At 41.1% G+C, this 23,838-nt stretch overlaps 1 protein-coding gene across 2 annotated transcripts in view; it reads right to left on the reverse strand.

Annotated features, from left to right (window-relative positions):
• The window catches only part of akap6 (A kinase (PRKA) anchor protein 6), a 154,968-nt gene that overhangs the window by 48,156 nt on the left and 82,974 nt on the right, over nt 1-23,838 (reverse strand). For both annotated transcript variants that reach the window (XM_086151937.1, XM_086151928.1), the window contains exons 14-15: nt 22,959-23,089; nt 15,305-15,425 (exon numbers count right to left, since the gene is read on the reverse strand). In XM_086151937.1, coding sequence (XP_086008063.1) covers nt 15,305-15,425; nt 22,959-23,089 — 252 coding nt within the window. The remainder of the gene's footprint in view (nt 1-15,304; nt 15,426-22,958; nt 23,090-23,838) is intronic.

Consider the following 23,838-nt stretch of genomic DNA (forward strand, 5'->3'; position numbering starts at 1 on the left):
AAGTCGCTCTGAGTTTCTGGAAGTTTCTCTTTCACCAAATTAAACCCTTCTGTTTGGACAAAAAGATAAAAAAAAGACTTTCTCTCTTTCCAACAACAAAAGCCCAGGCAACACGTTTTTAATGGTTGCCATGGAGACCAGATGAATGAGCCGTTTGACTGGCCGGTGAAGACGGCCGCCATTCAGGCAGTGTGTGTGTTTTGCGTGTGTGAGGATGTGCGTGTGTGTGTTTGTGTGTGTGTGTGTGTGTTTGTGCCTGTATATCTTTGTGGGTCCATCTATGAGTGAGTGTGTGTGTGTGTGTGTGTGTGGAGGTCATTAGTACAAAGCCAACAAGGTGAAAATTCTATCAGTCTGACACCCCGAAGCGCACACACACACACACACACACACACACACACACACACACACACACACACACACACACACACACACACACACACTCTCACAAACACACTCTCTCACAAACACACACACACACACACACACACACACACACACACACACACAGAAAAAAACCACAAAGGAATGAACAAGTCACTGAGGAGAAACTAGCACGTAACTAAGTTGGAGGCAAAGGAACCAAATGGCAGCTCAAAATTTAAACACATAGCTAGATGCTAAATTTTTTTGCCAAACATAAACAAGTAGCAGCTATTAATGCTCGAGTATTTACAGGTTAACACAGAGGCTAAAATGAACAATTAGAGGCTGAAACCAACAGTAGAAGCTAAAAACATCCAGTGGAAGCTATTACAAACAGAGAAGCTAAGCTATGGCTACAATGAAACCCCTGAAAATGAGGACAGTGACAGGTCTTGTTGCTTTTTCTGATGTCAGTTACATCTCTGTCTGAATAATAATGGCTCTGACTGAATATATTTCTCATAAGAGATGAAGATGGGAAGGTTCTCGTTGGGGGTGACGAGAATGGATTGGTTCAGGAATGAGTCTATCATTGGAACAGCACATGTTAGATGTTTTGGAGAGAAGGTCAGAGAAGCCAGACTGAGATGGTTCGGTCATGTACAGTGGGATAGTGAATATATTGGTAGACCGATGCCGGAATTGGAGCTGCCGGGCAGGAGGTCTCGAGGAAGACCAAGGAGAAGATTTATGGATGTTGTGAGAGAGGATATGAAGGTAGTTGGTGTGAGAGAGGAGGATACAGAGAATAGGGTTAGATGGAGAAGATTGATTCACTGTGGCAACCCCTGAAGGGGAAAAGCCGAAAGGAAAAGAAGTAGAAGAAGACCGAATATATTTCTCCTAACACAACAAAAATAAAACTAAGAAACTCTTTGCTTTAGCAGTTAATTCATATGAATACTTAAAATCATCTTTGATCATTAAACCTGTAAATTATTGACTCAGGCTGTTGGTTTGATTTCATTAGCACTTATTTTGGCCAGTGAGTAAACCTAAAGTGAATAAGAACGTGAGTGTTTGTGCGTGTGTGTGTGTATGTGTGTGTGTGTGTGTGTGGGTGGGTGGGTGCATGTGTTTTTTGTTAAACAACTGGAGGTTGAAGCACACAGTTGATACCACATGACCTTTGACCTCATAAGAACCCTGGGAATTTTCAAGGAGGGACACGGAGCAATAGGACAGGAAAATGAGAGAGAAGAAGAGTTAATAAAAAAAAAGTGATGAATCGTTTGATGAAGCTGCAGGAGCAGCGGGACTAATGAGAACATGACGATGGAACAAGGGATTCCACATCAGTCGGAAAAAAAGTAGAAGGCCCTTCAGCATTTCCTTTCTTTAACTTCAATCAATTTTCCTTCCCTAAACATTCCTATGTTTAGTTTTTCAAAATCTATATTTCTCTGTATATTGAAAAGAGAAGAAATCAATCCACGTCAATACACAGAATACTGGTTGAACATCGATGTCTTTGTTAAATGTCACTATTTTTTTTCCAGTGTTTGTGTTTAAACTCTGGAAAGGTTAAGAAAAAAAAGACCTGATTGAATAAAGCTTTATTGACTTGAGACAGATAAGAAGGAGACAGATCCTCCAGTGTTCATGTCTTAAAGCGTCCACTGAGACCCACTCATTATCTCAGAGTTGTGTGTGTGTGTGTGTGTGTGTGTGTGTGTGTGTGTGTGTGTCTAAGTGTTGACCCCTAACTCACTGAAGCGAGCAGGTGTGGGTCAACAACACTGTCTCTGTTTCGCTATGTCGCCATAAAAATCAACTGTGACAAAAACAGTTCATGAACAATTGAAAAAAAAATTAAATAAAACTAATGAAATAATTAATGAGTCTTTTTCCAACTGAATTCTAGTCAATGATTAAAAGAAACACATTGATTTCAGGCCCTGCAATTCAGATGTCAGTCCCTGTCGTAATCTGTGCCACATTAGCTTCCGCTTAGTAGTGAATTGTGGCCTGCGGTAAGTGTTAGCCCGTAGCTGTTAAAAGAGAAAGAGGTGTTTTTTTTTTCTGAAAAAGAAAAATCCAACCTTTTGAATGAAACTTGCTTTCATTATAGATTAGAGTAAAGGTACCCATGGAAATGTTTGCGGCAAATACACACACACACACACACACACACACACACACACACGTTTGTTTCAATATAATTTGTAAAATGTCAGATAAAGTGTCTCTTTTTTTGCATATTTCTATCTACTGATACTATAACCTTCCTTAATGTTTTTTAAGAGGATTAAAGGGAATACGTGTTTAAATTCTAGATCCAAATCTATTGATTTTATTCACGCAGCGGCGGAACAAACTAAACACGGAACGTTGGAACTCACAGATCGGGAGACACAAACCCATGAAGGAGCCACTGGTCTGGGACGTGGACTCAAACAAATGAAATCTTTATTTTTCACATTTTATTAAAATACTTTCAAACATAATAAAGGATTAAATGCAACAAATCTCCACCCTGATTCAAAAACCAGAATCCTCCCTTTTAAATTACACTGACACACTCTTCTGGAGCCAGTGCGTGTGTGTGTGTCACTGTGTGAGTATGTGTGTGTATCAGCCATGTCGTCTAAATGACAGGCACTCCCTATTCTAATGAAGAAAGTGCCAAGGTCAAACGTAGAACAGGGTGATGAATGGAGACACATGCGCACGCATGCGCGCGCACACACACACACACACACACACACACACACACACACACACACACACATACACATACACACAGACAGTCTCTGCACAGCTGAAATATTGGATGTTGTCATAATGGCAAACTCTCTTTTAAAGCCACAGGCTTATAACAATCACAAATACACACACAAAGGACAATAGTAATATGCAACAAAATCCCTGATTAAGTCCAGACAGTTGCGACATCAGTTCAATCAGTTACAGTAATCGTGCAAACTCGCTAACTAACTTAGTCAGTCACCTGATGAGCTTACTTGTCATCCATCGGCCAGTTACTAATCTTACGGTTACCCACACTGCCAGTTAAATAGCTGGTCATCTCATTTAGCTAATAAATCAGACAATGACTAATTTTATCATCACAATCAGAATCACTGTGAATTAGTTATTGCAGTTTTATTAGTTAGGGATATAGTTAGTTACCCTGCTAGTTAAAGTCAGCTTATTAGTTATTAGTTAGTTATTAGTCAGTTAGCTCGCCAGTTATTTATATGGCTAATGCTGGGTTTCCCTTATTGTGCGTTGTGTGTTTGTTTAGTTGCACAACCAAGTATATTGGGAAGGTGGGGTTTATATCTTTGTGCGGATGAATTCTGAACTCCGCGCCAACTGGCCAGACGCCAGCTTTGGCGACTGCTGATTGGGTCGTCCATATTGTCCCCCATTTTAAAATCCCCTCAAACACCGCCATCACTAGGGGGCCCCCAGTTTACATTCCTTTGCAGCTGAAAGGGGGAGGAAGAAGCGTGGATGTGAGAAGCTTCCGCACAGCTTGTTCAACCAAAAAAATGATAAACAGTGATGGTAAACCCATTGCTGGCATCCAGGGACCAATCGCCAATGGAATATCGTCCAATTAAATACTACACGCCGACAAACACAGGATGTTATGCCACTGGTGGATTAATCAGAAGGCCCATGAACCTGATTAGAGTTGTAATGTTACTGCATCAATCCTCCATCATGTAGTGACTTTGGTTTGTTAATTCTTTAATGAATTGGAGGACTTGATGTTTTTTTTTTGTCCTTTAGAACAAGGGTTTCAATTGAATGGTAGGACTAATTCCTGCCCTAATTTAATTTTGCTTTGATTTTACTTCACCTCTTGATATTATGCACCAATTTCAACATAATTTTAGGATCTTTACTCTTGTAAAATTTGCACTGTAATTGCGATGACTCCAAAAAAAAGGCAAAAAATGTGTTACTGCAGATCGTTTTGTCAAGCGCTTGTATTTATTTTATAGGGGGTGAAGTGTGTGTGTGTGCAGAAGTTTTTTGACAAACATGTTTACAGCCAACCTTGGCCTGACATTGGGCTTTTTTGTCAAACTACTTTTATTAAATATATTTCTCAACAAGATTCCTGCTCATTTCAGTGTGTTAGCGTCTGGTTTCAGTCAGACGGTGTTCCTGGGAAGCCGTGGGTCTCCAGAGAGAAGGTGGGGGGTTGAGGGTGGAAAGGAGGGAGGGAGGGAGAGAGTAAGAAAGAGAGAGATGAAGAAGAGGAAGAAGAAGAGGAAGAAGAAGAAGGAGGGAAAGTTGGCGAGATGCTGCTGAGTCGTGTCTCTTTGTTCTAAAGCAGATATATCCCTGACTTTATCAAGACTGACAGAACAAACGCACAGGAAACAGCCTCCCACAGGACACATAATCCACACACACACACACACACACACACACACACACACACACACACACACACACACACACACACACACGCACACACACACCAGTAAGTGGGAAAGTGAACACATCGAGATTTGACGGCACACATTAAAAAAAACACTCAGAGAAAAAGCATGTGTATGGGTGTGTGCACTTTAGGACGAGGCGCACTTCTGTTGACACACACCTACACACACTCATATTGAAGCACGCGCATAGACACACACACACACACACACAGAGACACACACACTGGCTGAGGAGAACAACCCACAAAGGTTTTCAACAGAATTTTTTTTTCCCTTCAAGCAAAATGAAAAGTGACAACTTCTGACAAATCAGCAAAAGCATGAGTGAATGACAATGCTTGCTCGGTTAGCTGGTTAGTAAAATCTCCAGTTAGATAGTTAAGATACCTGTTAAGTGGCCATTGACTGGCCAGTCCATTGGTTATGTTAGAATGTAGTAAGTTGGTGAGTTAGTTTGTGATTTGAAGATATCAGGACGCAATTAGTTAATTGGTCTGTTTGTAAGTCAGTCAGTTTTGCTTTTCATTTACAAACCAGAGAGAGACTATAGTTTGGCACGCCAGGAAATGAGCATGGGCGTGTGTATGCACACATGATCATACATACACACACATGCTTGCACGCAAGCAGACAACAACAAGGACACAAACACACCTTTCAAGATGTGAAACCTGATTGAAGTCCTGAAACGCAGGAAGACGAGCGTGGCGGTCCCTGAGGATTTCAGAGGCTCGTCTGGTAACGAGCTGCGACAAACGACAAAATGCCACATCAGGATGCCTGACCCGGAAGCTACACACACACACACACACACACACACACACACACACACACACACACACACACACACACACACACAGTCTCTTGGGGGAGGGAGCCTCCCCCCAGAAAGGCTCTCCAACAGGAGTAGGCGTCTCCTGTCGGTTCAGGAGATACCTGCCATTTCAAAGAGTTGTTTTAATGGGCGGAGATGTTCGTCTTCACTTCCTGCTTTCTCTCCACGTCTCTGTGGGGTCAAAGGTCACATGTTGCTAAATTGAGGATTAGAGGAGCCTTTACTCCTTCCTTACTTCTTCCCTGCAATACTTCCTCCAAATGCTTTCTCTTCTCCACTGTATCCTAACTCCTTCTCATCTCCACTTCTTCCTCAGTCCTACCGTCTTTCATCCATTCCTTCCACAGTATAGCCTTTACAGGTTCTTTTTCAGTCTAAACACTTTTCAGGTGCATCTGTTTAGCTTTTCTAAGGTATTTCTTCCATCATTCCTCTATTTTTCTCCACTCTCCTCTCTCCTTCCTCCTTCCCTCAATTTCTCTCCTGCCCCTCCACTTCCTTCCTTCATTCACTGATCTCTTATTTCCCACCTTGTTTTCCTCCTCGTTTCTCTCCTTCTTTCCTTCTCTCCCTTCACTCTTCCGCTGTTTCCCTTCACTTTCCTACTTGCATCATCATTTCATCCTCACCCTCTCCACTTTTCCGCTCCTCTCCATCCTTCCTCCCACCACAGTTTCACAGGAAGTGCATCAGGATGCAGACCGTCGAGGAAACAAATTACTTTTTCTCTCTCTCTGTCTATTTTCAGTCGTTTATTCGTCCTCATCTCGCCCACCCCCCTTCTTCTTCTACTTCTTCTCTGTGTCTCTCAGTCTTTCTCTCCCTTGGATAGAGGGAGGAAGGGAGGATTGCAGCAACAATTACATGTGAAATTAGCGTCGCCTCATAGCCTGCAGTGTAATTCCAGCCTTCTGAGGCGTGGAGGAGTCATCTGTCTCTAATTAAAGATTCTCTCTCTCTCTTCCACCTCCCTCCATTTCTGTTCTCTCTCTCCTTCTCTCTTGCTGTCAGCAGAGGTGTGTTTTAAAGGCTAAAACCACTGCAGGTCACTGGATCTTTTTTTCTTGCGCAGGCGAAAAGAAAATATTTCTGTCCCCCTCTTTTTTTAAATTTCCCTTGATGTTTTAATTTTCCAGCATTGCTCGTCTCCTGTTACTCCACTCAGATTTTTCCTGTTGTGTATTTCTTTTATTATGCTTATGATAGTTATGATGATGAGTATCATTTCCTCCTCTTGTTTCTCGCTGACGGTTATATGTTCGAATGTATATTACAGCTCATTCAGCAGCGTCTAGATATATCTAATATATTCTTAATAAGAAAAGTCGGATTGTTTTTTAATTTTGAGTCATTGTCTCTCGCACCACATTACATGTTCCTTTGCCAGCAATTAACATAACGTACCTTTGTTTCACTGATTAAATTTATTTATGAACTGTATATCCTATCTTGTTAATAGGGTGGCTGGGGGTTCAGCCAATCTGAGTCCTCATTGAGTCAAGAGGTCGGACTTAACATGGAAAAACCTGTGAATCACAGAGCTCACATATAGACATCTAACCGTTCAGTCATTCCCACCTATGGACAATTTAGAGTCTTGCCTGAACTTACTGTTTCTGCACCGTGGGAGGAAGACAAAGAACCCCGGCAGGAGAACATTAAGAGAACACACACAGAGAACCCAAGCAGTGATAGGGCGAACATGAGGTCATAAAAGTCAACGTTTTTTATGTCAATGTTTCACTGTTTTGATTGTTTTGAAAGGCCAAAACAAAGAGCTTTCTTTAGTTTCCTGTTTTACATTCAATCCATGTATTTTGATATTTCCCACCCTCTGATCATCATCACCTACATGGGTGTGTCTCTCAGCACTCCGCCTTGATTGGTCTGCAACATCAAAATGTTGTCCACAAAACAACAGCAGAAGACAAAAACTTTTTTTTTTTTCAATTTTACATCTGATTTCTCAGTCGGATGAGATGACTCAGGTGTCCTTGCCTACTTCAGATCATTTATTCATCTTCTTTTTATCCTCCATTGTTATTTACTTTTTTATTTAACTTTTATTTACATAGGTTCTCTTACCCAGGCACAGCTGTGCAACTTGGCACTCACATCTGATGTGGAGATTCAGATAGCAAGTGTGAAAATACCCTCATTATACGACGGTATTGTGGATCAGTTTGAGTCTCATGACAGTAATTTTCATCTGTGAATTTGTTTTTTGACATAAACTGCAAAGGTGTAGTCCAGAGAGTTGTTTCCAAACCTGAAAATTCAGGAACCATATTTTTGTCACATAAGTGACTGTATCAGATTTGCTAAAGTAGCACATGGCTATGAAGAACTTTACACTACGTCACTATCTTCATCATCACCTACGTGGTCGTTATTTTTCCTTACAGCAATCGATCTAAAGTGATATCATTAATGTGTGGGGATGTTCATGTAAACATTCAGTGACCACAACCTGAATGACCATCTGGTTTTTTTTTTGTTGTTTTTTTTTTTTCATAATTCCACATCCCCCAAAAACCTTGTTTTTGCAAAAGAATCACAGTAATGCCCTGTTCAGTCCAGACTAATCCTTGAGGTCAGACCTAACACTGTTTCTTTAGACATTCATTTCATTCATTCATTGTGTCTCAAGAAGACAAGGATGACGATAAGAGTCCAGGGTCTAGACTGTCAGTGCACAGTACATCTGCAACAACAGGAAGTGACAGATACCAGTAAAAAGACCACAGTCTATCAATCAAACCGGCCTCTTGGAGTTGACAGTTCGCCCTGAGCTGAAGTCACAAAAGTTCGTCAAACAACTCAAGCTGACAAGAAAATCCGGATTGACCAATGTTCTCCAACATGAAAGGGTGGCTTCAACCAAGTGGACAGACCATCAAGGAAAAATGTTATCAAGAACACTACGAGACGCTGACGTTACTACAGGCAGCCGTCATTGAGCGTGATGCAAGAGTCCAAAACTAGCTTTTGGGGGCAAACTCCAGTCGTTCAGTGAGGCCACACCTATCAACACACACAATTGCTCCAAGCATGATGAAATCTGCCATTGAGGCCAATGAGGTGAGACTTCAGTGAAAAGGGGATGGGTCTTCTTATCAGGGCTTATTCGGTAGTATATGGTAAACAAGGGCGGACCCAGAATAGGGCACTGGGGATCACCAATAAGTACCAATCACCATTCAAAGACTGAGAATCTGTTGTGGTGTATTACTGTGTTGTTCTACTCTGTGCAACTAGCAGAAAAAACACGCCACGTCCATCATACATCTGAGATTTTTTTATTACACTGGGTATCCGTCACCCTCCAACTTACTTTTTAATACGAAGGATGTGTTTATTAAACCAACATTTGGGCTTACGTTTTATCCAGAAGTATCAACAAGAACGGAGCCTTTGAAGAGTCTGAGAAGATGTTGGAACATAGCAGGCAACAGGAAAATCTGATTTACAAAATAAAGTGAGCAGAAAGGAAAATAAAGTAAAAAGAAAATTCATGGTTGACGTGAAACAGCTTTAATACTGACATTTACAGGAAAAGTCAGAGGCTTTTGATTTTCTAAAGGAAACAGAGTCGACAAGGTTTTTATCAAACTTTCAATGAATCCGTGTTCCTTTATCTGCTGTATCGATCAGTCAGGGTCAAACACACAACACACACTGCAGGTGCACAATAGACACATGACACAAACTTTGCAGTTCCAAAACACACATTGTGTAGTTGCAAAACCAACACATGACACAACCGCAGCTCCACAACCGACAGAACACACACACTCCACAGCTGAGCAACAGACAGACCTAGCACTCCTCTGGTGCAAAGCAGACACACCACACCTACACTGCTGCTAAACAACTGACACACACTGAATTTGCAGACACACAACACACACAATCCAGCTCCTCAACAAACTTAAGACACACAAAATACACCCTGCAGTGCAGCAGACACACGACACACATTGCGCAGCTCCATATCAGATGTACAGAAAACACACTGCAGCTGCACAACAAAGCACAGTCCGCTGCTCCACAAATGGGCTATATAACACAACAGATGCACAAAACACACAATGCTATTTCACAACAGACACACAGACAAGGACAGACATTTACAAATATAGAATAGAGGCACAACACACAATCTGAGGTTCCACAATGGGTACACAACAAAAACACAGCAGCTGCAAAACTGAAACAACTGAGTAGTAAGACATATATATATATATATATATATATATATATATATATGTATATATATATATATTTTTTTTTTTCCAAATGATCAATTTTCATAAATTTCAAGAAAAAGAAAGAATGAAAAAAAAGTATTTTTTTAACAGTTTAAAGTCACTTCCTTTTTTTTTTTGCTTTTCTTGCAGATCTCAAATTCATACATTAATCAACTCAAAAATGTGGAAAAAAAAACAAACCAGGTCAATGTAGAAACTTTCTCACCTATCTTTTCCAGAACAAAATTAATTTCCTTGTGGAAATATTTTTAAAAAAAGAAAATGGCAAGTCAGCAAAAGAAAATTAATCTGTATAACTCAAAATTTAAGTTAATGTGGCTAAACTTTTTACTAACTTTTCCAGATTTCTTGATGATAACGCTTCATTTTACTGCTGATAGTACTCATTTTTATTCAATTTTTTTGCATGTCTCTAACAATACCCTGCTGACTATCCATCTAGCTTCCTTGTAGCTTCCATGCTACGTGTTGCCCCTCACACACACACACACACACACACACACACACACACACACACACACACACACACACACATAATGTGAAATGGGTGTGAGGTTCCATGACATGACCAGTCGTCCTCTGAAGGATAGCAGAACAGACGAGTGTGTCCGGCCTCAGACAGAGCCGCTCTGTCGCACTGATTGGTTTTGGAAGCCAGTTAATGAGCAGGTGTGTGTGTGTATGTGTGTGTGTGTGTGTGTGTGTGTGTGTGTGTGTGTGTGTGTGTGTGTGTGTGTGTGTGTGCGTATGCCACTTTGTATGGGCACATCAATGTGTGCGTCTACCATCGCAGCACCATGGGCTATTTGAAATGAGAATTTAGCGGCAGGGATGCAAACACACAGACACACACACATATGCACACACACACACACAGACACACAAACGCACACACATGCGCAGGCACTTGAATACACTGATGTGCACAGGTTTGTGCGCGCACACATATACACACACACACACATACTTACACACACACTGTAATTAGCTGGACTGGAGGTCGCCACAGGGAACGTCAAGAAAACACATCTGTGACGACTTGATGAAATGTTTTTCAAACCGTATCCAGCCGAGGTTTGAGATGCTTCGCGGTTTAAATCCCTCAACTGAAACTTTGTGTTGCCTTCATCACCCCACCCTCCTTCATCCTCGTTTGGGAACAGACGACGTTGGGGTTAGATAGGGAAAGGTGCAAATGATTGAGATACTTGACTAATAATTGAATTTAAAAGTAAAATATCACCTTCATTTAATAACTCTAATCCCTTACAGGACAGCCATCTTTGTAGTTTTAGCACCAAATAAAAACTCAACTACTTTATGAATCAATAAGATAAGTTTGTATTTTTTTTCCAAAACAAAACAAAACAAAACCTTATTTTTGAGACACACATAATGGCTTGAGTTCAGTGGGTGATTACAAAAAAATCCAAAGTAGTACTGGCAACTAAGTAAAAAAAAGTCGAATAAAAGTAAATGGACTTTACTAACGAGGTATTTCTGAAAATTTTCACAAGAAAATCGGCAAGATATCACTCAAGATTGATTAAGAAATGATCCATCCACCAAAATTTGATGAAAATTAAGTGAAAATCAATTTTCCACATATTTCATTTAAAAATTACACCAGAAAACATACCCAGTAATGACCCAGAAAATCAGTCCGGACTTTTTAGTAAAACTTATAAAATGTGTAATGGTCAAAGAACACGGTGGTCTGATGGAACATTACTGGTTAAATATCAAAATAAAATCAGGGTAAATTTTCAGGGTGTGAGGGGAATTTCAAAAAGAAGCTTCCAGAGAGAAAGTTCATTTGGATAAAAACAAACCAAGTCCAAAAGTAACAAGGAGTAAAAAGACTCCTGGTGAATTGAGCTCAGAGAAACAGAAATAAGAGAGAAAAAACCGAAGTAGAAAAACATGATAAAAACAGGAGAGGAAGTGGTGGTGATTGTCTTTTATTTTGTCCTCCAGGTTGTTCTTCTGGAATACGACAGATTTAAAGTCAGTGTCTGGAGACCGATGGAACTATTGAGGTTTTTTTTTTTGTAGTTCAGAGTTCTGGAATACTTTGCATTCCCGTTTTATTTCTTTCTGATATTAAAAAAGGAAATAGATGATCTTGTTAATTTTCAGGTGAATTTCTGGACAATATTTCTAATCTTTGTCCAATCTCATATCTTGACTTATTTTTGTCATAGTGATGATGATTTTGAGGCGATTGTCTGCTTGTAATTCTTGCTTAATAAGGGGTGCCTCAATTTTAGTAAGCCAACTAATAGCTAATTGTTTTCATTAATTTTTTACAAAACATCTAGGTAATTTGAATTTTTTTTTGGCTCAATTCAATCTATGGGTTTTTTTCCACATTTTTGGGATAATTTTTTGACTCAATTGTAAGAAAAAATATATATTTTTACTTTCTAGGTCATTCTTAGAATTAAGTGGATTTTTAAAAATTTTACCTTATGTTTTTCAATTCACAGCAATATCTGTTTAATTTTGATGATCATTTCTTTCAATGTTTTACTTCGAGACCAAAAAGGAAAAAAAGGCAGGAAAAAAAAGTGGTTGAATCGAAAATTAACCAAGGGGAAACCTCAGCATGAATTCCTGGCACAGACCCATCACCCGTCTTAGGACTTAGAGAACTCTCGTGGCGGGCTGTGTGAAACCCTTTGGGTTCCAGCACGGGAAGCAGTGTTTGGGAGTTGTGGTCATGTATTCCTTTGACATTGTGTTGCCATGGAGAGTTTTCTATCCTAACTTTGATGTTCATTAATCTCCCATAAACACAGTGCAAACATTTACAAAACAATGTAAAAGAAAAGCCACCAAATGCACTGATGTGAACAGGTGCGTGGCTTGCAACATACACACACACAAACACACATCAATGTATCAAAATACACAACCCCCCCCCCCCCCCTCCCCAAGGTTGATAAGTGCCTCCTTCCAGCATCACAATAAACAGTAGAGCCTCGTCCTGCCAAACAGAAACAACTGTCAGCCCAGCTTTCCCTTTCCGGACACGGACACACACACACACACACACACATACACACACACACACACACACACACACACACACACAAACAAGAAAGAACAACTTTTGTTGGACTTGGGTGTTACTATGGTTACGGGGTCGGGTCCCCCCAGCATTTTGGGGGAAGCACAGTGAGGTTCTTTTACGGTCACATGGAGGGAAAGAAGAAAAACACACACATGCACACACACAGTGAGGCCAGGCTGGTAAATACAAGTAGAAACAAATCTTTGTAAAAAAAAAAAAAAAAAAAAAAAAAAAAAAAAAACATTTTTCCTTATATGAGAAGCAAATGACTGTAACTGAGGTTGACCTTTGGTGGCCTGCAGGTGACAATCATCTCTCGTCTTAATCTGATTGACACAAATGTTTCAGGTCAATTATGGTAATTTAAGGTGGAAACGTGGAAAAACAAAGCATTTAAATTATTGAAATTTATATAATTTTCTATCTGGTATTACATTTGTGAAGACATATACTTTTAATATATACATTTAAAAAAAAACATTATATGCTATTAAATATATAACATGTACTGTAAATATCGAAATCTCAGTGGAATTATTTTGAACAATTTTGGCCAAGTCTCTCTCCCTCTCTTTCACACATAAACACACTTGTGACAGAAGGAGACATTTTTTCTGTAAACAAAACCCATCCAGTCTCAGTTTTAACTGATATTATCCACTATATTTTTTGGGGGGCCCTTCGAGCCTCAGCAGCAGTTTGATGAAAAAAACAAAAGTAAATCAGTAGAAAATAAAGAACAGTAATTTATGTGTTTCAAGGCGTGTCTGCGGGTCGGAGCAGCGAGGAAGAGGCAGAGGCGACCTTGGACGAGATGGGGAGACACTGTCGAGCTCCGCATCAATATTTTAACAGCACAGTTGACACATCAAAAAAAAAAAGAAAAGGGAAGAAGAAGACGAGGACGGAGAAGAGAGAGGAGAAGAAGAGGGAGGAGGAGGAGAAAAAGAAGAATGCTCGGCGATTCCAGATTCATCAAAAATTCATGCTGGGCATCATTGCTGCCATGAATATTCATATGGAGATGAATATTAGAATGCGACTCCTATGGAGAAATTAGGTTCATCTTTACACTTATCAATAATTCGCAGGCAGGTGAGTCTCACCGGCCGCTAAATAAATCATGTCTGCGTGCGCACACACACACACACACACACACACACAAGCAAATACACAGACACACTCAGGCCCGACAAGAAAGGAAAACTTTGTGCGACGAGTGCAAAACAACACACTCATAGTGTTGTGTGGGTTCACAGTGAGCCAGTGACATAACCAGTTTAATCTGTGTTGTGTTTGTGTGTGTGTGTGTGTGTGTGTGTGTGTGTGTGTGTGGGCGGGTGTGATGAGGGGTAAGAGAGAGAGCGAGAGAAAACATTTAAAAAGGAATAAGAGTGCAAGTGAATGAAAAGGTGAGTGAGTCAGTGTCTAAGTGAAAGTGAAATCTTCAACTTTAAAAGGAAGTTGTTTTTATTTTGCTTAATAAATTACAGTATCGCTGCAGTTTTTTCTCGCACTGGTCCAATTCCATGTTAATTACCTGTAAAATTACTGAGGATATTCTCACAGACCAAGGAGACACGTAAAGCCACATAAAGGTCTGGGGAACATTAACAAGCAAAATGTACGACAATCTGAACCTACATATTGTTGGGTGAATATGGTTCTTTGTAGCGGCTGGTCGAAGACGCTGTGAAGCGGCAACATGAAGGGAAAGCTAAATGCTGCTATGCTAATGAATTGTAGCAGCAGGTGGCGCCGCTTATATGAAGTTAAATTAGGTTCACAAGTTGACTGATTGATATATGTTGGTATCTACACCGAGAACAAACACAATCGTCTCACACCGCGTTGATTATCCTGTTTGTTTTGACTGATAAACAATGATAAAAGATCTCTCTGTGTATATGCATGTGTGTGTGTGTGTGTGTGCGTGTGTGTGTGTGTGTGCGTGCGCGCTTGAGAAGCACAGATGACTTGGATATGTAATTGCAACACATGCTGTTCATCTGTCTGACTCATTTGGTTGTAGTGAATTGTAGCAAAGTCATTAAGCACACGCTCACGCACACACGTACACACACACACGTACACATAAGATAACCCCACACACACAAGCATACAAAAACAAAGACTGGATGTCGAAGGGATACTTGTGAAGTTGTTCAGGTGGACAGACGTTGTGTCAGTTATTCATGAACTAACAAACAAGCAACTGATGATTTGTGGGCGCACACACAATAAGGACATTTACCACAGTGTCTCAAGGTGTGACCGGAAGTCAACCTACCTTGAAGAGTTGGTGTCTCTGCTCCTCAGACATCATCAGCTGGTGACTGTCCGTTACCATGGTGTCCATGTCCATCAGCCAATCCCAGAGCTCCTGGTAATCAGCCTCCATCTCCTGCAGACTGAAGCGGACAGAGGGATTAATTCCCTCAGTTGTTTTGCATTCTAATTCAACGAAAATGTCTAGCAGCCACATAAGACGCAGCTTAAGCAAAACCGACTAATGCTAAAGCACAGCTGGTCTCGGGCCTCAATCTCTAGGTGGAGCTGAGTGACCGCCTCAATTTCACCTTAATTGTCTCAACACAACTTGAGGGCAAACAAACTTTAAGGCTAGTGTATGAAGAAAACCTTCAAGAAAAGGTGGAACAAATCGTGAGACATTCAGGTTGGGGTCAAAAAAATGTCCACCTTAAGGTGAACCTCAATTGTGTGCATGGAAGCTTAAGGTGGAACCAATCATCTGTCTAGAAATTTAAGGCAGAGTAATATGTACAAATATCCCCTTTAGACAAAACAGTGTCGAAAGGAATCTTGATGTCGAGCTAAATGACTGACTGCATCCTTAAGGTGGAGAAATCCTTACGATTCATCTTAACAACCTCAGGGTGGAGCACAATACTTGACTGGAAACATAATAAGGCTGGAACCTCAATAATAATAATTTGTCCTTTATTAATCCCCGTGGGGAAATTCGTTCTCCCATGAGCAGGCTGTTGTCCAGGGGAGGAGTTAAGGGTTCAGTGTCTTGTTCAACAACACTTCGACAGGAGGAGCCGCGAATCGAACCATGTTTGGTTCTACCTCCTGCACCGAGCCGCCCCATTAAGGTGAGTACAGTGTCCGACAGGAACCTTAAGAACTCAAAATCAGTCAGACAAGAACCAGAAGGCCAGAACATTGTCCACCATTGGGTGAACCATAACCCTCTGTCTGGAACGGTAAACAGAAAACTTAAAGCACACTCAAGTGCACTGACCAAACTAAGAGGTGGAACACAGTGTTTCGCTTAAGTCGGAGCTAAATCATCCAATTTCAATTCAGTGTCCGATCAGAACATTCAGATATCTATCTACTTATAGATAGATAGTTTCAGATAATCACCTCTTGTTCTTTGAGCTTTAACTCTCCCCTTCTAACTCTTGTCTTGCCCACTCGTTCCTCTTTTCCTGCCTTGTCTTTCTCTTTCTCTCATCATCTTCATCCCCACCTCATCTTCATCCGCCTCCCTCCCCGTCTCTCCAGCACCACCTTCTCTCCTCCTCCTCCTCGACACGGGATCACATCAAATATTTATGCTGCAGGAGCAGCGGCCGATTGCTCAAACACACACATTACTGTCAGCCGTTTTGTTAAAGGTGTGTGTGTGTGTGTGAATGTGTGTGTGTGTGTGTGGGTGTGTGTGTGTGTGTGTGTGTTTATTATTTATATATGCGGAGGTTCCCCCGGCCTCGGCGGGAATCGCCAACATGTTTCTCAACATTAGCGGTGAAATTGTTTGGAATTCTCCGGTCGCCATCGCAGACAGTTTGACAGCTCTGTCAGGCCCACGGCGTTTTGGCGGTGACAAACACACACACACACACACACACACGCACACACACATACAGGAAAGGGAAAAAACACTAGGTAAAGCACAAACACATTTTAAAAGAAAACTACCCTACGAAAATCACACACATACACACGCACACATGCACACACACGGCCTGACAAGCCATCAGAGAGAGAACAACTATGAATGGAATTCCTGAAACACAACAAAGAAAATAAAAACACTTCCATCTACCGTCTCCCACGACACGGCGAGGCTTTAAAGGAATATTTCACTGTTTTTAAAACTTGTCTGTCACATTAACTCAGGATCTTAAAACACACACACCACACACACACACACACACAGAGAAAGAGAATCAACAGTGCGCATTTGTAACGCAATACAAATAATTTTCATTGTTACTTCATTTTTAAGTTTTCTCAACATTTTCTTTTAAATAATGAAATTATTTGTGACATTACCCAAATATTCATAATAAACAAATTGAACGAAAATGGTATGAAAAGGCCTTAAAGGGTCAATAAAATACCAATAGATATTTAGGAATTTATTCAAAATTCAGACATTCAGCAAGACAGAAATCTCTTTAAGTATTGATTGATTAATATGTAAGAGGATAATCCAAGAGCTTAAATTAAATAATAACAATAAAAGTCTGAGAATAAAATCTGAAAGAAAACAACTAAAAATTGGCCCAAAATGGTATTGCGGTGGCATCTTCCACCCCTCAAAGCAGCAACAACATTATCTTATCGTTTCCTGTTGCTTGTCTGCTCTGCACCTAACATTCGCTAAGGGGTTTGGAAAACATGATCATTGTTCAATCAAAAACAAGCCTGAAGAAATGTCTGAAAAAAGTCTGTCAAGAGAAGATATTTCTTTTTATCCATCCATCCATCCATCCATCCATCCATCCATCCATCCATCCATCCATCCGTCTGTCCGTCCGTCCGTCCGTACGTCCGTCCATCTATCCATCCTGCTTATCTAGGGCCTTTTTGTGGGGGCAGCAGTCTAAACAAAGAGGTTCCTTCTACCCTGAAAGACAAATGCAGAGTCCACATGACTGCTGATGCTGCACCAACCTGCCTGTCGAGCTCCCTCACTCGGAGCAAGACCCTGTGATTCTTGAACCCCTCCACATGGGATAGGCCCTTTTGACCCGGAGAGGGCACTGCACCTTTTTCTGGCTGAGAACCACAGCCTAAAATTTGTAGGTGCTGAGTTTCAGCCCAGCCGCTAACGGCTCCTGCAAGACCTGAAGATCCCAATCTGATGAAGTCAACAGGACCACATCATCTGCAAAAAGTACAATTCTGAGACCATCAAACAGGATTCCCTCAAAGACCCGGCTGCACCTAGAATTTGTTTCTATGACTGTTCAAACCAGAACTGTTGACAAACTCCCGCTCTCACCGGAAACAAATCTGACTTACTGACAGCAATCACACTAAAATAACTTGATGTAAAATGAACAACAAATTAATTTGCGAATAGAAAAAAAACAACCTCAGAAATCAAGTGAAGAGCTGAAACCATGGCATTCAGTCAAGCTTAGCAGAAAATATTATTTTTGAGGTAAAAAGTGGGAGTGCAGACATATGATGGAGGGGAGGAACATAAAAAATATGTAGGAGAGATGTAAGAAATGCGATTACAGGGGAGTAAACTCTGAAAAAGATATCTGGAGAAAAGAAGGAGAAAGCTGGAAAGAGGGGGAAGATCTGATATTGGAGGAGAAAGGGAAAAGTAGGAAAATGTGAGAAGATGGAGATAAAGGAGGAGGAAAAATTGGGAAAGAGAAAGGTGTAATGGAGAAAAGGAACAAATGGAACAAGAAAAAAAAAAAAAAAAAATGAAAAAGGGATGGAAGAAGGAAGAAAGATGAAGAGGAAAAAGACAAAGAAGAGTGAAGACAAGATGATGAGGAGAAAGAAGGGAGGTAGCAATTAAAAAGGAGGATGAGGAGAAAGATGAAGAGACAAACACTCTGGATCAAACAGCTTTGGATTGACAGGAGTCAGGATATGAAGATTCATCCTTCTTTTCTCTTTTTCTCTTTATTCAATCTCTCTCTCTCCTCCCCTTTCGCTCTTTCCTTCTCTCATCACCCCCCCCCATTGCAGTGACAATTAGCAGCTGTAAATTCTGTCACTAATCCATCATCTTCCATGAAGAAGCAGGTGGGGGGGGGGGGGGGGGGGCAGAGGAGGGGGCTAAGATGGGAGAAACAAGCTGGGGAGGGAGGAAGGAGGGGGGAAGATGGAGTGATAGAGTGAAAAGGTTGAATGAGTCATATCGGCAGCCTCCACCTTTCAGTCTGGGACGCTGCTGGATTTATGAGCCATTCGCTTCTAATGGACTCGTCCTGATGGAGACAAGCAGCGTCCCGGCTGACGGCTCACCCGTTCATACATTCACTCATTCACAAAGTCTACTGATCTTGTCCTGATGAAGACAAGCAGCGTTCGGGCCAACCTTTCATCCAAACACTCACTTGCTCACTCTTTAATTCATCCACACAGTTCATGGACTCGTCCTCAAGCAGATTTGCAACTATTCATCCATTCACTTTTCTCATATGGTCAGTGATTCATTCGTTTCAGAAATAAGAAGCGCTTCAGTGTTGCAAAAAAAATGAAACAAACCAATACCAAAACATAAGACTGAACATTCTCATTTCCTATTTTCATATCTACAGCCTTCAGCCACTGATTGTGGAGGAAAAGCTCCTGGGTTCAGTTCTCTCGGTCATCGGTTCCCGGATGGGTCCATCCATATTCTGGATGAGCGTTTTGTCAGGAAAATTAATAGGAGATGCCAAAAGGTAGAGGCCCGAATTTGTTTCTCCTGGAGGGGCTTTAGGTAGACGGAATGTCATCTCTCTGGCCGTGAAGGAGGAGGACCTGGTCGGTACTCAAAACAAGTTGGTCTGTTCTCCGTCCGTCAAGCAGAAGAAGAAAGCCTCTTGGTCCTGGTGGGGTCAGGGATCTCCTGTAACTCCTGAGGAGACCCGGGGCTCATGAAGAGAAAACATCCAGCGACAGGAGGAGTTTGGAGAACATGAAGGAGTTGCAAGCCCCGAGGGAGCCCGATCAAATCGTCAGACGACTAGAGAACCAGAATGTGAGAACCAGCAGTGACATAGGCTGGCAGTGGGAGGAGCCTTCATGTAAGAATTAGTGGCCTGAGAAGGATCAGGCAGCGGATAAGGATCCTTCCGCTTCAGGCAGGAGGCCTTAAGGCAACCCTGGGTGTGTTCCTACAGGGTGAGCTAGAGTGCCACTAGTCTGCTACCATGACAACGGATGAATGAATGAAACAGAATAACCGATCTTCCTCCTTGTCTAATGATTTATCTACTGACAATGTCACTGATGATGTGATTCTTTTCTTTTCTCAAATGTCAAGATCATACAGTTGAATAATTACTCTTTTCCATAGAAAATAAAAAACAAAAGTTCTAAGAACATATTTTAAATAAAATTCTGAAAAAAAAAGTGTGGATCAATAAACTGTTGATAAATTAAGATTATTTTTTGGCAGCTGATTAATTACTTTCTCTTTGTCTTTTTAAAATAAATTCAAACAAACATCAACAAAGCCTATGATCATCTGGAAATGTTATTCCTTGATCAGAAACTTAGATAACAAATTAGATTTGTTTTTCATTTGATTCCCTGGACTTTACTTAAATTGAGACACAAGGAGAATCTGTAAAACAAAAAAAAACATCTAAATATATAAATACATTGAAATATAAATATAAATCCCTTTGACCTTCATTTTCTCCACAAATGAAACAAAAGAAGCAGGAACCTCCACCGGCCAGACAACAAGGAAAAGCATGTAACATCCAATTAATACAAACTCATCCCACTAGACACACACAGACACACACACGCACGCATGCAAACACGCACACACGCACGCACACAGACGGCTAATATATGAATAGCCAATTAGTGTTCCGCACATCGGATGTGAATTACTGAAACATTAGGCTTCAGCCACAGAGGAACAGAAAAAACCCCAAACACAGATAAAATGAGTGTTTCATTTACATCTATGTGTGTCTGTGTGTGTGTATATAAGTGAGTGAGTGTGTGTGCATGAATAGTGTGTGTGTATGTGTGTGTGTGTCTGCTTCTGTTTTTTTCCCTGTGTATGTAAAAATTCTTTATGTATTTTTTCATCTCATACAAGACTGTGTTGGTACCAAAGCTGCAATTTATGCTGAATTTAAAGTGTGCCTGGCTGTGTATGTGTGGGGGGGTGTGTGTGTGCACACATGTGCATGTGTGTCCACGTGTGTGGTGCTGTGTGTGTGTGTGTTTGCATGTCTGAAGTTATTGTGACAACACAGTAACAACACCCACACACCAACGTCTGGAAACGAAACACTAAAGATCAACTGTGAGCAGTTGGAGCTTTTTTATACTTCCATTAGCATATACACATCTGTGTGCATGGCTGTGTGTCCATGTGTGTGCGCATGTTTCGAAGAATACATGACGCAGCGCTAGTGTAAGTTACTGCGACAACACGCTGACAACACCCAGCCACAACATCTGCAACACAATGTTCTAAAGAGCTAGTGTGCAAGGTGTGCACATATATGTATAGGTTGAGTGTGAGTGTGTGTCTGTGGGGGGGGTGGCCTCTTGTGTGTTCTTGTGAGTGTGTGTGTCTGTTTGTGTGCACTTGAGTGTATGAGTGTTTGCGCGTGTCTGTGTCTGTGAGTGTGTGTCTGTGTGTGAGTGATAAGTACGGGGGGGAGGATCCTCAAAGTGAAGGATGAAACGGCGACAGGCAGCGTGACCGAGCCAAGCCTGGCCACGCCAGATTACTCGTAACACTCGTGCACTTTGTGTGTGTGCGATTACATTCCACTGTGTGCGTGTTTGTGTCTGTGTGTGTCTGCACGCATCCTGGGCTATTGTGTGGTTGCGTTTCGATCTTGTTAGCGTCTTTGTTGAAGCCCTTTCAGTGAGCACCTCCCGCCACAGACACATGCTCCTTTTCCTGTATAGGGAGCTACTTTTCCTCAGAGCTCTGGCTCCGCCCAGGGCCATAAAAAAACCTCGAACAACGTCTAATACCCGGCAGAAATATATTATTTTTTACGCAGATTCACTTTTATTGATGAATTACGAAAGCTAACCTTTTATTTCAGCAACGAGGTAGCAATTGTAAAAATAAAAAAAGCTAAAGAGGCTAAACGGTTGCTAAAAAATACAGTAACATCAAAATAGTAACTGGCAGCTACTGTGATAAAATGTTACATGTAGTGCTTTTGTTGAACAACAATCCTGACTCTTGCGCCGAGATGGGTATTGAGGGAGGCTTGGAAGTCATTTTTGTCACATGAAAAGTCACATGACCTCATAGGGATGGATTCGATTTATTTTTCAATGTTCATAAATCATAGCGAGAGGTCTTCGATAATCTGAGGGCTTTCTATGCCTTTCTACGCTGAAGATTGCAACGTTTGAGCGTCAATTTATACATGAATATGGCTGTACATTCACTGCAGGATTAACACCATTTAACAACTGCAGTCTCAGAGACTGTAACAAACATGTAGTAACTGTGAAATGAACCTCAGTATTTCACTAATGCTCTTGAACTGTTGCTTTTTGTTCTGCTGTTTTTACGGACACCACTTCTTGTGTTGCCCCAGACTTCTGAAGCTTGTCATGAGTCCAGACAAAATCAAAGTCATTTAACACAAAAACATATTTTTGGAGCAAAAAAGAAAAAAGAGAAAAAAGGCATGGAATTTAGGAAAATGTGAAACTCTGTTTTCAAATGTCTTTTGGGATTTCATTTCAGTCATTTTGTGAGGCTTGACTGGATGATGTGAGTAAAGACATAACAAAAGCTCTCAGATGACAAAAAACAGCAAACATAGCAAACATCACCTTTAGACAAAGATAAACAAGATATGAGAGGATGTACGTATTTAACAGTTTACGGAAGTTAATCCTGACACAGAGGTACAGTCGAATCCTTGGTTTAGCTAGCAGTTAGCAAGCCTGAAAGAAATAAAATCACCAAACAACACCGGTGTGACCATAACAATGAATATGTTTACCTGTTGCTCACGGCCAGTTGTCGGCACTGCCTCCCACCGGCTGCCGGCTGGTATTGCAAGCTGCCGAGCTGGATAGCCATCTGCTCCAGAGCGGCTTGCTGGGATTCGTGCTTCGAGGAGATCGGATTGGCCTGCAGGACAAAAAGCAGGGCAGACCGCGTTTAAGAAATGGCAGAAGAAATGACCAAAGAATTTTTTGTGGTAGGTAAAGGGAAACATGGAAATAACCTGAAACATGTTATAAAAAAAAAAATGCATAATTAGCAACTTTTAAAAATGAGAACATTTAAGGAAATGGTCTCCACTTGTGTAGCTCTTTCACACCATGCAGTTTGACAGGGCTTTACAATAGATCATATTCACCTTTTCACACACACGCATATACAGAGTCTTGCCAAAGGACACTGGCATGCAATGAACCAGCCTTGGTTCATTGGGACGCCCGCTACAATAACTAAGCCACATCCTCCCTATTTTGCACCCCCCCCCCTCCCCCCCCCAAAACGTCACATTTTGCCAAAAAAAAAAAAGAAAGAGAAAATCCATCCGAACCTAATATTGCTAAAATTTACATTGTAAAAATAATGAATGCATAAGAATTAAAAGTACCAAAAGTGAGAATAGAATATTACTTTTGGTCCAAAAAGGCCCAGCCAGCTCTTTGGGTGAGTGCCCAGGACATGTGTGTGTGTGTGAGTGTGTGCGTATGTGTGTGTGTGTGTGTGTGTGTGTGCGTGTGTGTGTTCATCCCTCTCAGAGTGTGATTAGCAGTTTATTGCCGATGATAAAGATTCAGTCGCATCATGTGTTGACGGACGTGCCCTTTAAAGACCTGTGAACAAGTTATGTGCCACTAGAAACACACTTCAGTCTTATCGCC

The sequence above is a fragment of the Fistularia commersonii genome, chromosome 1, assembly GCF_037954325.1.
Source record: "Fistularia commersonii isolate RoL2024-O1a breed Wild chromosome 1, RoL_Fcom_v1.0, whole genome shotgun sequence".
NCBI classification, from domain to species: Eukaryota; Metazoa; Chordata; class Actinopteri; order Syngnathiformes; family Fistulariidae; genus Fistularia; species Fistularia commersonii.